The 15,630-nt window shown below is 38.9% G+C and overlaps 1 protein-coding gene across 2 annotated transcripts; it reads right to left on the bottom strand.

Moving 5' to 3' along the window:
- Positions 1-107: 107 nt before the first annotated feature.
- plcd1a (phospholipase C, delta 1a) lies at positions 108-14,838 on the bottom strand. Of its 2 annotated transcripts, none has more exons than XM_026292095.1 (15): positions 14,666-14,838; positions 11,073-11,231; positions 8,434-8,662; positions 8,063-8,192; positions 7,734-7,962; positions 7,364-7,565; positions 5,175-5,319; positions 4,869-5,021; positions 3,769-3,912; positions 3,505-3,661; positions 3,266-3,382; positions 2,937-3,115; positions 1,375-1,507; positions 1,097-1,246; positions 108-677 (listed from the first exon to the last, which is right to left on the bottom strand). In XM_026292095.1, exons 1-15 carry the CDS (start codon positions 14,694-14,696, stop codon positions 586-588), a joined length of 2,250 nt encoding a protein of 749 aa, XP_026147880.1. In that variant the 5' UTR covers positions 14,697-14,838; the 3' UTR covers positions 108-585. The 2 variants fall into 2 exon arrangements, with proteins under 2 accessions (XP_026147880.1, XP_026147879.1); XM_026292094.2 differs by lacking the exon at positions 14,666-14,838 and adding an exon at positions 13,099-13,279.
- Positions 14,839-15,630: the final 792 nt, after the last annotated feature.

Here is a 15,630-nt window from a genome sequence, read left to right on the forward strand (position 1 = left end):
TTATGCAAATGCAGATAAGTGATATGAGGTACTGAATACACAAGACATTATTAGTTTGTTAAAGAAAACTGATATTGAACATTGGGTAATATAAAATTAAAAAAAAAAAAATTAAATTAGAGTTTAATATATGTAGACAAGATCATTATATAATGTAGAGCCCAGTCACCCAAATCATTATGACATTAAAACTGAGAAATCTAAATACTCTTTTTTTCTCACTAAAAGTGAACAAGACCTGTAAGTGACGAAGTGTTTGTTGTGTTTCTTTAAAAGTCATGGGTTATGGCCTGTATGATTCTAATCTGCAAAAATTTAAAAAAGCTATTCAGAAATTACACAGCCAGTAAGGTGTTTAATGATGGCTACCACATATGACTATGCCTGTTAGTATCCCAGGTTTCCCGCGGTCCTCAAATGCACCTCACAACTACTATTTAAGAAGATAAATTTATGCAAATATAGGAAAACTATCATTTGCTAAAATAAAATGTGTTTTCCATTACAATATTTAGCTTTAAAAGTGGACAAAATCTCAGTTCCATAAAAAGTTGTCCCTGGCGTGTAGGGTTTCCACATATGGATCTACTTGGCATCCAGGAGGATGAGATGCACAAACACTTTAGCAGAAGAGATGATGTCACCTCTCTTGGTGAGCAGGGGGATATGGCGATATCCTGTAAAGAAGGAAGTCAGTTTTTGTTTATCAGAAAAAACTACTTTAGTGCTACTTCATATAAAGCCATAATCATATTACATGCTAAAGTCGTCCAAATCTAATTTTTTCCCTCCAACTTACTCACATTTGATCTTTTCCCTGATGTGTGAAAAACCCCAAATTGGATTTTTTAACAGAAAAACTGAAGCAGTATAATTTGCATAAAATTGTCACTAGCTCAGAAGTACTCTACTTGAGAAAGACAACTAAAACATAAATAAGATGTGCCATTTAATGTACTTTGAAGAGGCGAAGTTCAACAACAAAGAGAGGTTATCCTTTATTGATGTTTTAGTAACTGTAGTGACTGTAATTTAGTCTGTGCTTGAATTTGAATTGTTTCATCTTGCCTTATCTTTGTGCTGTGGGTTTTCTTACCATTCTGTACACTGGAGAGTGGTAGACTGTACTGTCCAATGAAATCGTTTAGTGATGTTGAATCATAATCCTCCACTACAAATTGCACCATGGCCAGGTCTGGGACGTGGATGTCAAAGCTGAAGCGCTCATTCCACATGGGGTTGAAGCCTGGAAATATATAGATTTTTTTGAAAAGATTTTTAAAACAATGTTCTTCTAATATGTTTGATAGTGTGTGACATGTTAATGGATAGAAATACAGAACATATGTATTAATGGGTGTTGCTCAAACTCACCATTGTTATCAATGTGGTGAGTTTGCTTTTTGGCATTGTCTGCTGGGACACCATGAATCTCCACTTTCACAAAAGGGTCAACAATGGATTTTGCTTTGTCCTTTAGTTTAGGCAGTTGTTGAGCTGAGATCACCTGTTTAAATTGGAAAGAAAATGCGTACATAGTCACGTGATAATACAGATACAAAACATCTGCTTAGACAGAACAATAGAACAATGGAAAGATGTGTAAATATGTCTAAATACAAAAACTTGTTTTTTATCACTGGCAGCACTGTGTAGAAATGTTTTGTTTATATGTACATAGGCACATTCAAAATGCAGATAAGAAGAACTGAGCCAGTCTCAATCAGTGATGTAGGCCCATACATTCATTCGCTATGTATCCTTCCAGGGTTGTGAGTAGCTGGAGATAATTCCAGCTGACGCTGGGTTAGAGGTGAGGTACACCCAGTCTATCACAAGGCTGACACGTAGAGACAGACAAGTCACCAATTAACCTAACCCCAACCTGCATGTTGGGTAGGAAGCTGGAACACCCAGAAAAAAACCTACACAGACATGAGAAAACCATACAAACTTCACACAGAAAGGCCTAACCACTGTGAGACCTTTTTCAAGTAGGACTAATGAGAGGATATCAACCTACTGAAGTAGCCCTACTTGTACTGGATTAATTCCAGTTTATTCTACTTTATCCCAAACTAGATTTATTTTAAAGGTTTTGTTACTAATTGCAGATTCAGATTCTTAAAATAAAATATAAATATAAATTATGATGCATAATTAAACAACTTCTTAAAGCCATTAAAATTAGGCGCTCCGATTCCAGCTGCAGTATTAAAGTGCTATTGCACTGATAATTAATATACAGTAATATACTATAACATTCTGAAATCTGTCATTTTGCATAATGAGTTATTTTACTACTCTGGTTTCCTCCCACAGTCCAAAAACATGTATGTCAGGTTGATTGGTGACTCTAAATTGCCCATAGGAGTGAGTGTGAGTGTGTGAGGTTGTTTGTCTCTATGTGGCCCTGTGATGGACTGGTGACCTGTCCAGGGTGTACCCCTGCCTTTCACCCAAAGAGAGCTGGGATAGGCTCCAGCAGATCCCTGGGACCCTGGTTAAGGAATAAGCAGGTATAGATGATGGATGGATGGATGGATGGATGTTATTTTACTTTTGGTGGTTTGATGGTAATACTGTACTGTAAAGCTGTACCTTTACTCATGTAGAAGTTTGAATGGGTGACTTTTACAGTACTTGTAACACAGCATTTCTACACTATCCCTACTTTTAGTTAAGACCTGAGCACTCCTTCCACCAAGGTTCCCACAGTTTCCCACTGCTCTGCTGATTCACTGCTGGTGGTGATGTGCCAAGAAACACGTCATTGTATTGTAAAACACAAGCACTTAAAGGTTTTATGAGCATTCAAAGCTTGTTGACAAGCTGAACTGAATGCAAACACATCTATGTTTACGAGAAAAATCCAATGAGCACCTTTAACTCCAATAAACATCTATCTTTCAGGTTTAAACACAAATAACCCTCACCATGACATGAAAGTTCTTCTTCTTTAGCCAGGGCCCTTTAGTAAGTGTGTTGGGATTAAACTGAGAAGACAGGTTTCTCTGGAATTCAGGTTTCAGGATGTAGCCACAAAAACCATTTGGCAGGAACCGCCCCTGATTTAGGTACATCTCCTTGCAGGGAGTTTGGAAGTTCAGCGCCACTAAAATCCAAGTCACAGAGATAAGGGAGTGAAACCATCACACTGCATTAATAATAATATATTATTATTATTATTATTATCAATAGTAGTAGTAGTAGTAATATTATTACTGATGAGGCTGGGTCTCTATATATGTTAATGAAAATTCACCTATCTGGCAGCCAACATTCCACATGGGTACTGGATTATAGTTGGAGGAGTCGGTTCTGGAGCCGGCTGGGTAGATCCTGCTGAGTTTGTCCATGTTGTGATGCATGAAGGCAGTAGCTATGAGAACACATTAACACAAATGAATTAACACATTTTTTGTACTCTGCTCATGAGAACTCATGACTGAGTCAGTGTCTAACTCTAACATGTCAGTAAGGTCAGTACGATGCAAGGTTTACCAGAGGTCTCAGCGAGGTTGAATGCTTTGCTCTCCTTAAAGGATGACATCTCATAGAAAGCCTGCTGGTCTTTGGCATGTTGAAAGCTGTTAAAGTGGACACTCTTGCAGTAGATGACAAGGTCTGAGAGCTCTTTGGCAAGTTTAATTTTTGTTTTCTGAAAGACACAGGACAGCAGTTCAGGCATTGTTCTGCTCCTTCTACATGAAATATAATATCTAGCAAAAAAGATCATTGTAAGTGAATAAGAAGCCCTGGACGCACCTTAGGTTTGGATTTTTGTTCATTCTCCTCTGCAGCCTCATCCTCCTCAGACACAGCATCTTGCACTATGGTGTTGTTATTGGTGAAGACGTCATCCAGTTTGTTCAGTCGTTTTCCCTTGATGAGGAACCTTCCTTTCAGCTCCTGCACTCAGACAGACAAAATAAGTTTTTATGTGTTGATATATACCGTACAAAATGGCACATCATTGCTAAATGCAAGTCATTATATTTGTGTTTTTCAATTGCAAAAAGCAATAACCGTAGTCACACCCACTAGCAAAAAGGAAAATATTGTGCAATGCATAATTATTAGCTCTTTTAATGTTGAGACTGATACTGTCACAGACATTTATTTTGTGGAGCTACATTTAAAACAGGAGTGCACCCAAGGGTTTGGGAATGTCACTGGAAGCTGATTTCACATGGTTAACATGGTTGCCCTTCTCTTTTTGTGCCACTTCCAGTACTAAGACTTTTAAGGCTACCAGACAAATGATGGAAGTTAAATGTTGCCAACAAACTCTGTTATTAAACAACACGCTGCTGAGACTCAGCAGCTAAGTCATTTCAAACTTTATTTACAGTATATAGCCCGATATCTCAATTCTCAAGGGGCTTTACAATCTGTACAGTATATGACACCACCAGTCATTAAACCCTCAGATTGGATGAGGATAAACTCCCCCAAAGAAAACCGTTTAAGTGGGGTAAAAAAACTTTTAGGAAGGGCAATGCAGACAGGATCCCTCTTCCAAAGGAATAGACATGCAATGGATTTCATGTGTACACAAAAGCTCAGCACAATAGACAATAAAGACTAAAATAATAACAGATGACGATCATTTTCCAGGCGCTTCTGACAGACCTGAGCCAAATGACACCACCTCCAGAAAAAAACCTGGAACGATGACAGGCTACACATCTTGTAATAAGGTATTAATTAATCAGCAACTTCCTATGAAGCAATGAATGATATAAGACAATAAAATACCACCCTCAAGATGTTGCTTTGGTCAGGTATTCACATTAAGTCTCCAACCAGATTGATTGTTCTGTATAATAAATATTAATGAAAAGCTGAGGTTAAAGGCTACACACCTCAGGCGAGGGGAAGGTGGTAGGCATGGTCCTGCTCAGAGGCTTTGTGACCAAAGCATCACCCAGGATGGAGATCATGTAATGGGCCATGAGTTTCTGTTGATCCACGGTGCAGTGGTTCTCCAGGGACAGGATCACTGGATACGGAGATGTCTGTTAAACAAAGGAAACAAATGCTCACTGAGGATTAATGATCAGAGCTTCTCCAAAAGCGTATCATTGAGAACAACAGGACATAAAATGCAATCATCCGCATTAGCAGTCTGAGACACACTGTCCCACAGGTAATACAATATAATCACATACTTTGAAGGCGTAGGTTTTGATGGCCTGGATGACGTCTCTGAAGAGTATTTTGGATGTGAGTGTGTAGCCGTGATAAATAATAGGCTCTCCATTAGGCCCGTCCCAACAGTCCAGCTCCACACAGCGACAGCTCTTCATCAGTGCTCTTCAAGGAGAGAAATTATTCAAGAAAACCTGTATACCATCAAGATCACTCTAGACCTTTCACATGTCAGAAACTTTGCTTGCATTTCAATCAAAGGAAATTCGCAAAAGTTTTCATTCAGTCCTAGTGATAGTACACTGGTTCTCGCTACAGTAGTACACACTCAGCTTGCAGTATCATTTACTTCATGCTAAAACTGAAGCAGTAAAACACAAGAGTCCTGCAATGAATTTACCTTCATGTAGGTGTTTGTTGAACATTATCACCTTCATGAAGGAAGATTTGTTGCATGACTGTTGGGTTGGACTGCTTTGGTTTTAACTAGTGCATATAATTACCTGCAAACTGAGTGTAAATGTTAGTATTAGACATTCTTGTAATATCACTAGACATTCTTGTAATATCACTGGCCTTTCAACAAAATTACTTCAAATCTCTTATCAAAGCAAGGGAGAAAAGACCTAACTTCATAATTTCAATGCAGATGTGTACTCAGCAAAAAAAGAACCAGAGAACAGCAAACAAATCGAGGCATGTTCAATATCTTTTTCCTCCTCTGCATGTATACTTTCTGACATCCATTCCCAAACCAACAGAAAGACACTGTGCTTGTCTCTCTGGTTTCACAAATTCACCTCACAAACTGCAGCAAACAGCAATGGACAAATCCAAAACATTATGCCCTTAAGAGCACAGATGCACCTAGTCAACCTTAGAGACCTAGAGAAGATGAAGGCTGACTGGTCCTTCATCTGGGCTAAAAACTGGCACTTGAAGACACAGCACAGACTTCAAGCATTGGCCAACTAGCACATGTGTTGTCCAGCAGCCTGTGAGAAATACCTCTTCATACCAGGAATCTGTCATTCAAAAAGGGAAAGCAAAAGACCTATAATGTGGATATACAAACCACCACATGATTTAGCTGCTTCTAATCAAGAACATGTCTGATAAAAGGTTGCAAATGGAACTGGCGTTATCAGCCCTTGAAGAACTCAAGACTCAATGAGGTAGAGACAAAAAAATAAAAGAATAAATGAATAAAAATGTAGAACACATGAAATAGCTTAAATCGTGGCTACTACACTGAACTGGTATAAACAAAAAAAAGACCATTGGCCTCACAGTGCTCACTGATTTGCCCAAAACTCGCCAATGGCTGTCAATTTGGTGTGTCATGCTTCGAAGGAACCTCACATCACAACATCTAGCTCTTATGACTGGGTGGTTCTAACTCTTCACATAAAAATAGTAAAGCGGAGTGGACTTAGGACAGCCGGTGAAATTTTGGCAGATGAACAGAGCAGCTTTTAAGTCTGACTCAGATCCCTTTGTTTGTGCCAAAGAGTTGTTAAAAAAAATCAGATTGGTCACAAATGTAACAGCATGCCTGCCATTATAGCAACAAGATGTAGAGCAAATCTTACATTAAGACTGACATTTAGTTAGAATTAATTTTGTTGGTGGGGCATTATTTGATAAATTACTAAATTACTGCATATTCATGCTGAATGCTTGGTAGGTTTTCATTATGTTTTCATTTATCAGTACTCTTGCATGTGGCTCTGTGTGGAGTATGTGGTCTTGGAAGCACCCACAGCATCTAGTTATCTCTCCCCCCTCACACTCACACACACACACACACACACACACACACACACACAGTCACACACACAAATTTATTTTTTAGCTTTGCATTTCCAAGTTGTGCCTGGTATCTGTTACACTTTAATCTTGTTGGGTGAATGATTGCTGCTGTTATTGTAATGCTGTGCAATATAAGTACAGCTATTTTTAAGTGGTAATCATTTTACTGTATTTTCCACATATTTTGTTAATTTTATTAAATATTAACCACCAAATTTGTGGTTAATCTTTCAAGAGACTGATATTTTATGAGACTGACTACATTTTATTTTAGTAGCTCAAATGAGGTTTGATCCTGCACCAGACCTTTTACTGGTGACCTGTGTAACATTTATTTATAGTACCCACATGCTGTTTCAGTTAATATTATGTAGAATGGGTTAGTAAAAGTACGTACTTTATGTAAGCCTCTGTGCTGCTGGGTCCCTTGAGTTGGTCTTCCATCAAATACGTGTTGTGCGAGGAGGAGATGTAATAATGGTTGAGGGGCTGGGTCATATCCTGATACATGTTTTTGTGGGCTGGGTTGAAGATTGAGCTATCCTCATGGGTCATGTACATCAGGAAGCCATCTTTGGTCATGAGATTCTTTTCCTTTGCTGGTGAACAGAGGACAGACAGATATGATGAATATGATGCAATATCATGTGTGTACTGCTGATCGGTTAATTGTGTTATTTCTTTTTTAGAGGGGATCAACACTAATGTTAAAAACATTTGTAGTCCCATGTAATCTACATATCGAAGTCAAAGCAGACTGACCCTACCCGTCCCATCCACCTCATATTTTTGAATGAGTTTGACAGCGTCCTCAATGGATGCCTTCTCCCTCTGCTCATTCAGCAGGAAGTTCAGCAGGTCATTAGCAGTCATCTGACCCTCTGTTTTAGCGTACGTCCCATAAATTACATATATCTCTTCTCTCTTCGTTAGTAGTTCGTAGAACTTCTTGATCTCTGGGCCTTCCAGGGTCCCTGAATTGGATTCGTCACATTTCTATGGGATATGAGTCATTACAAGACCATTAGTCAACCGAATTAGTAGATTTTAAATCTGACATCTATAAAAGTGAATGAATTTTCAGACATGGACTCACCCTGAAAATGTCCGCTGCATAAGTATCATCAACTTCAATGTTGATCTGTTTCAAAAAGTGCTTCAGCTCCTTCAGGGATATCATGTTGTCTGCATTTTTGTCTGCTTTCTGTATGCAGGCGAGGAACCAACTGGTATTTAGATGTAAGGATTTGGTTTCAACTTATTCTTCTAAACATCGTGGGAGGGCCTGGATCAAGGGACGGTCCACTAACCTTTTAATAATCTGTTCAAAAATGTTAACTTTATATAGTAGCCTATTAGTTGTGCATTATGGCCAGTTGGGGATGGGGGGATGATTATATAAAATGAAAACATATGAGAAGCAGGCATGCAAACACATCCCCTACTGAAATACTTTATCAAGGATACTGCTCAGTCTTCTGCTGGTGGCTGAGGTTCTGCATCTTATTGATGACCTTTTCCAGGCTGTTGACCCACTGTTTCGCATTCTCTTCACTGGCTGCCATCAGGTCAAGATTTTTCTGCTGGTTCTTGAAGGTGATGGTGAAGCAGCGGCGTTCAACACTAGGATCAGTGTATTTATTAAGCCCCTCAGACTGACGGCCCATGCGCACTGATTCAACATTATCAATGGAATCTATACAAAGAAAAAAATCTTATCAGTTTTTCCTCTGCCCCTGCACACGTCATGATAAACAACACAAATCATTTTTTGGTTTGTGACTAAATTACCCCTTTCACGTTGCATACTGAAAATCCTAAAGATGTGTGCCAAAAGTGTTGTTTGTTCAAAAATAACCAATTTTCTAAACACCTTCTGGAAGGTCAAGTGTTTAGTGAGATATGCTTTTCTACATTGTGGTCACAGCACATTTTACATATGGTATGTGTAAATGTGTATAGCTAGTATTGTGTTGGGCAAACAATGAGATGAGAGACTCATATTCAACTGTGAAAAAAGGCCTTTAGAGCTTAAAGAGTTAAATATCCAACATGCAGCTACCAAACACTGTTACATAACACGAGTTTGCTCCAGAATCTTGTTTACTAAAAACTGAACTAAACAATTGCAGCTAAACAGTTTTGAGGCTTAAGATCCATCCGAGACTTTTAAAGCCTTTGTCTCGTCAGTATTTTGTTTTTGTTTGCCGAGCACTTGGATTCTTAGGCAATCCAAACACATTCCAGATTTTATTATTGCACTTTGCACCACAAATTGCACACAACACATGCTCATATAAAATACTGTGAGTAACATTTCTAGGGCTAGAAATATTTAGTTTTCTCACAAACTGCATATACAGGTCTCTGAACACACAGCATGTTTTTATACACATGAAGAGGACCAGCTCTACTGTTGAGAAGCTTAATTTACAGAGGAGCACGCATTAATAGGAATGATGTAATCATGCTGAAAAGCAACAACGATCTTTCGAACAATACTTCCAAGACCACAAACTAGTTTAAGAAGCCATATGTTGTAGCTTGGTTGCAGTCACACTGTTGCTTCCCTTCACATGCTGAGTTTGGAGAGTCTAATAAAGACTTAGAGACTATGTATTGCAGGGCAGAATTAATGTGAATGTCAGATTATTTAAAGAGAAGGGGGGGGGGGGGGGGGGGGGGGGGGGCAGTGTGGTTAAACACTCCCAAGGCTGGGTGGTGTACCCTCTCCGCTAACTGCTCAATGAACAAAATGTCTCAAAAGGAACAACAGTCTAGTGTTATTCACAATATTCCTACCATAATGCCCAAGATGTCAACCTTGTCATGTAGGCATTGCTGAATGCCAAATGGACTTTCACACCTACAGATCATTGTGCCAGTCTTATCAAGTTTATGCTTCCAAGACCACAAACTAGTGCATTTGTTTTAAACATGTTACTGAGTATGTATAAAATTGATCTTCACATTATTATTTGACTTCAACTTCAATAAATCAGTAGAGATTTTCATGTAATCAAGCATTAAAACATGTTGAGAAATGGCATGCAAAATAATCACCACTTATTTAGCCTCTCTGTCAGATTTGTTTGAATATTATCCCAAGATTTATCATTTAGGATAGGATAGGTTGGACCAGTCACCCACAGAAACACAGGGAGAACATGCAAATTCTGCACAGAAAGGCCCCTGCTGGATTTCGAACCACACACCTTCTTGCTGTGTGGCAACAATGCTAACCACCAAACCACCGTGCTGCCCATCAGATGCCATGTCATCTACATTATATAAAATTGTAATGTGGAAAAACAGGCTGATAATATATCATGTAACTACTGAGTGGCAAAAAGTTTAAACATATACTAAACATATACATTGTGTTTAGTTTTAGTTTTCTTCAACAAAATATGTTTAAGCAGAGCAGCAGATGAATCTCAGATGTGATGAAGTTAATAACAACATATGCTGTCCTCCCACACTTTCTCACAATAGGAACCAATTGGTAATTGTGGCTAGGAAACAAGGAAATACCTTTGAACTCTCTAAGCAATTTTGGCCGTTTGTGCCAAACAGCTTTGGCATATGACTTAATTTCCTCTTTGTGTCCGTATCTATTGTGCCTCTCCATAGGGACTATCAGGTAAACTGCTCTGTTTTTTCAGTGTTTGTTCAAAGCTCAGCCTCAGGACAGAGGTTATCAGCTGTGGTAGTACCAGCCACTGGGACTGGAGGAAAACTAAAGCTATCAGAGCTTCAAGAAGACGTATTGACATTCACATCCTGACAGTGGATCGCTGAACCAGAAATCAAAGAAAAAATATCTCATGGACACACATTCAGTCAGGATTCACACTAGTTTCCAGCCTGACTTTGGTTATACTGTGTTATCTGTGTGAGATGTTTCCATTCGACCACCACCAGTGGAATGTGAGGGGTGTGTTTGTGTCTGTGCTGTTAGCGGAGAAGCTTTTGTTAGATGTGAAGCACCAGGTTGACAGATTAGTAGCAAAAGGACATGCATGCCAACAGGTTTTATATAATTTATCTTATAATCACACACATCCACAAACTTCACATGTCACCTAGTAGGAGATCACACTCACAGGTCTGGTTTTTATTTAATGTTTTCTTGGACTCGTGCCACAAGGTCTTGCAGTCATCCTGCAATTTGAAGAACCGGGTCTTCTGCCAGGAGCCTGAGCGAATCTTGACCAGCTCCCCACCTTTTAGCAGAAACTTAAGGTTTTCATCTCCGTTAATGTCTGCAAAGTGAGGACAAAAGGCAAAGTTAGAAAAATTTGATACAGTTAGATGGTCCACTGTGTTAAGTGTAACAAGGTATTTATATGGAGGAAAATGTTGATGATACCTAAAAGATCAGACACAGACATATTCTGGTCTCACGAAAAGAATCAAAACCCAACAATAAACTGGTCCTACTACTACAAATCTTTCCTGTTAAGCCAGAACCTGAAACTGATAGTTCCCTCTGCTCTGTTGTTGTTCAAAAAACATCAAAACACATACGTGAATCCCATCATTACAATAAGTTCTATATTTATTCAGAAGAAGTTTGTTTTCTCCTGTTTAAGTCGCATCTAATAAAAACTAGTTCCACATTTTTTTAAACATGGGGAAGAACCAATGGGCTTGAGTCCTACAGCTCTACTGTAATGTGTGCAGTGCAATGTTTCGTACACAGTTTCATACATCATTTCACACCACAAGGGCACCACCAGAGGTTTCTCGTTCAGGTGAAGCAATTTACTGATAATGACCTTCTTAAAACTGTGCAATCACGGGACAATATAGGGAGGACAGTTTTTAGTTTGTTTTCCTTGAGTATATAATTAAAGCAATCTCGTGTCATTGTATGTAAGTAGATCAAACATTTGCACATCATTTTTGCATCACACAAGTTCGAAATATTATTAAATGTAATACAGAGCACTGCATAATCAAAAAAGAGAAAAAAGAAAATGACAGCAAGAAATTGCTGATGTTTTTTTCAGGAAGCACGGGGCTTTTAGGGACAACTTAACTTCATTACAGCTCACTGGGGACTCTGTCAGGGTTGTGGGCAGGACCACAACATCACAAGCATGTTTTTGTCAACTCACAACTCACTGTTTATGCTCCCTGGCTTCTCTGCAGGCAGGGAGGAGCACTCGACAAAACATTTTAAGAACTTCAGCTCCGCCTCTGCTCAGTCAAAGTTTCCTTAAGCGCCATAACTGAAGTGAAGCGGCACAGTTGCCAACTTGCCTGTGAACTCCTTTTCTATATAAGTTGCTTTACTCTGATGAGATTTGATAAGCTACCAGATTTCTACAACACAAATAGGGCAGCCACAAACACGCTGATCTGCTTAAAACTGGCCCCACTTCCCAAATCATAAAAGTGAGTCATGCCATAGACCTACATTTGGGAAGTTTATGAGAATCAGATGACTTATCTTTTCCTTTTTTTTTTTTTTTTGCAAGCTAATCAGTTTCAGATGCAATAGTAGATAAGAATCAGTATATCACAGGGCAGTAAGACAAGTTAGGGCTTGAATATAGCCTAAGTTATTGTGAAATGAAAACCCTGAGGCAAGGCATAATGTCAGGCTGTGGGTTCACATAGGCTATAACCTGAAAGAGAGTCAGAGCACTGTTAGATTCCAAGCATGAAGAAAACGAGTTTGTTTTGGGACACCACTGATGAGTGCTAAATGGAGGGAAAAAAATGGCTCAGTGGGAAATTTCTCACATATTCCTACACTATAAGTTGAGTAATAGTAGTAGTGTCGGTAATGTATATGTTTCATTAGACCACAGGAGGCAGATCGACAGTAAAACCTCAAAGAAGTTCCCCGAAATCAATGTGGTTGATGGTAAAAACTCCTTCCTGTTTGTGCCTTCATCTGATAGAAAATCAGATGTAATCACGTCTAAAAGAAATAAAGCTCAGTCAACGAGGAAACCGTCTTCATAGAGTGTCTTTACACTCCACATATGATTTATGTTAACTCAACATGTGGCGTAAAAGGTGTGTGCGTGCACGCGTATGTTGGCACAGTATTTGCATCGAGCGCCCCTCTGCCCGGCACGTAAACCCAGACGCATTTTGCGCATTTGGAGAACTTACCTAGGAGTTCAAGATTGTTCCGCCCATGGGAGGTCTGCCTCGTGTTTTCACGAAAACAAAACATTGTGGGCTGCCGTGAACTTTTGTCACAACACGAAAAAACCCATATCCAGTTTGTGTATTATGTATGTGCACAGGAAGAGAAGTAGGTACACAGCGCAGCTCCCCACTCATGGGGCGGGTCTAAGATCATCTCTGTTACAGACACATGTTCCCGTGGCAGTAACTGTCCAGTTGTGCACACCCATGGAGAGGAGTTATAACACTACAGGCAAACTGTTTGAATGTATTTATACACTGTCAGTACTGTGGTAATGACGAGTCTCGAGTCAAATCCCAGCGCAGGCTGCAGTATGAAAGCACACTGGAGTGTGTTGGATGTGTGGATGACATGATTTATTTTCTCAATGTACTGTTGTTTCTTGTACCGTAGTTATAATTAGGGTACCCTCACAGCGCCACCCAGTGTTGAATATCTGTTAAAGGCTTTAGGCCCATATGAAATACTAAATATAAATACTATATTACATAGCCGGTGTGCATCTGGTCTCAGGAAATAGTCTATAGAAAACCAGGTGATAGTCAGAACTCGAAAATATCACCAAATATATTTTAAGATCAAGTATTGATTTGGCCTAAAAATCAAATACACTAAAAGAATTTGATTTATCTCATAATTAATAATAATGTAAAATATTCTTGTCGGTTTCAACTCAGAAGCTCCTGATCAACTTCAGGTAATGGACATCTTTCTAATCATTTCACTAAGTTGATCTATTTCACTAAAAGTGTTCTCTTACCAGTTTGGATACTGTACAAACAGTAAATATACTTTCCTCTTATTTGAAGATGCGTCATTGATGACAGAAAATAAACAAAGACAACATCAGACAATCCTTATCACATACTGTTTCTGGTAATGATCCACAAACCTTCAGCCAATTTCAGACAACATTTGATATTTTTCCAGTGTATTTATTAAGCGATGTGTTTTTTAAAGTCATTTGAGCACAAACTGAGAAAAAGATTCAATTTTGGCAATAAGATTCATCAATCAGGTTACCCTCACAGCACCACCCACTGTTGAAATGCCTCTATAGGTTATATATGAAAATGCAGCTGTGATTGGATTTACCTACGCGTGAAGGTAATTAGACGGAAACAAAGTTCAAACATTTCAATGCCTTTTATAGCCTACTTCTGTGTCCGATTGTGACCAGACAATGTAAATGACAGTGTAGATACAATCCTCTCCCGATGAGTGAAACTTGACATTGTTGTGGCAACAGACGTGAACCAAAACAAAACCACAAATAACCAAAAAATATAAAAGGTCTGTAGGCGATTGAATAGCACTGTTTCCACCCACAGGATGCACATTATTTTTGATAATTTAAGAGATACATATATTCAATAAAAAAAAAGTCTTGAATCTTAAAACACACATGAATAACATGCTTGTAGGCTAAAAGGAATAAATAGGTGTACTTTTAGGCCTAGTTACGCATAGTAATAGCTGCCTAGAGGTGAAAGGGCAAGAGTATCTGGTTACCAAGGATGAACTCACCATGTAGATCAGATCTGCCATTTGACTCCATTCTGATTCCACTCAAAGTGAATTAATCAACTTGGGCCACAAGTCCTCTTCTTTTCCACAGTAATTTCAGTTATCAGATCATCACAACCATACAACTTGCCTCTGTTGGGAAAAATTCAAAAGCTGCCCTCCTCTGAGCAAACCTGCACTTTGGGCAGTCAGTGCTGGTTCATCAGGTTCTTATACGCCCTGAGCCCACACCCACTCCAACACCGGTCTGACAAGTACTCTGCTGTCTTTGCTTCCATGACATTTAATCAGCTCCTTTTAGTTGAAATGCCACCTTTGGGTGGAATTCAACCAGCACAGACTCACAATAAACACTTGCACAGACTAATGCAAACCTTCTCAAGTTAGTGCTGTGAGCTTTTACTGCAAATGTATTAACTCAGTGTTGTGATCTTATGTGGTATCCTGGCACCTCTAGAGTGTAATTTGATTTATTCAGTGTCCCAGTTAACCCAGGCAGGAAAAAACCCACCATTTAGTCTGACATTTGCTGTTGCCTACACCTTTACACAGATAATGTTGGGAGCATCACCAGTCCACATCATATTTAGTCACCACTTCTGTTATTTTTAAGGTGTTTAGAGGATGCAGGCCTACTGACAAGGAGCAAAAGCATCACAGGACACAAAAAAATCTAAACAGAGCAGCTGTTTGTTATGTTGCATGCCTAGTCCATTTTCTGTGTACAAAAATTTGCCCTTTTATTATATAGGCGTATTGATTTTTATTTTTAATACACAGCAAAATCACTAGTGTTAGAACAACTCTGAGTGTTAATTTAACACTAAAATGTGGGAACAGTGGGCACATTTAAAGATGTTTTAGTGTTGATGGGTAAATATAGTGTTTGTTTACAGGCTCCTGTTCAGTGTTAGAACATAATAGACAGCTCCCTCTTTGTGAGCGTCTCAATTATTAGTGTCACT

Source organism: Mastacembelus armatus, chromosome 20 (assembly GCF_900324485.2).
Source record: "Mastacembelus armatus chromosome 20, fMasArm1.2, whole genome shotgun sequence".
Taxonomy (NCBI): domain Eukaryota; kingdom Metazoa; phylum Chordata; class Actinopteri; order Synbranchiformes; family Mastacembelidae; genus Mastacembelus; species Mastacembelus armatus.

Excerpts from the sequence above, each read along its gene's own strand:
- plcd1a (XM_026292094.2), bottom strand. The coding sequence starts at position 13,162 with ATGTTTTGTTTTCGTGAAAACACGAGGCAGACCTCCCATGGGCGGAAC. Across the intron at positions 3,383-3,504 it reads CAACCTCGCTGAGACCTCTG|CTACTGCCTTCATGCATCAC; the intron begins GTAAACCTTGCA and ends GTGTTCTCATAG. Across the intron at positions 678-1,096 it reads ACTCTCCAGTGTACAGAATG|GATATCGCCATATCCCCCTG; the intron begins GTAAGAAAACCC and ends CCTTCTTTACAG.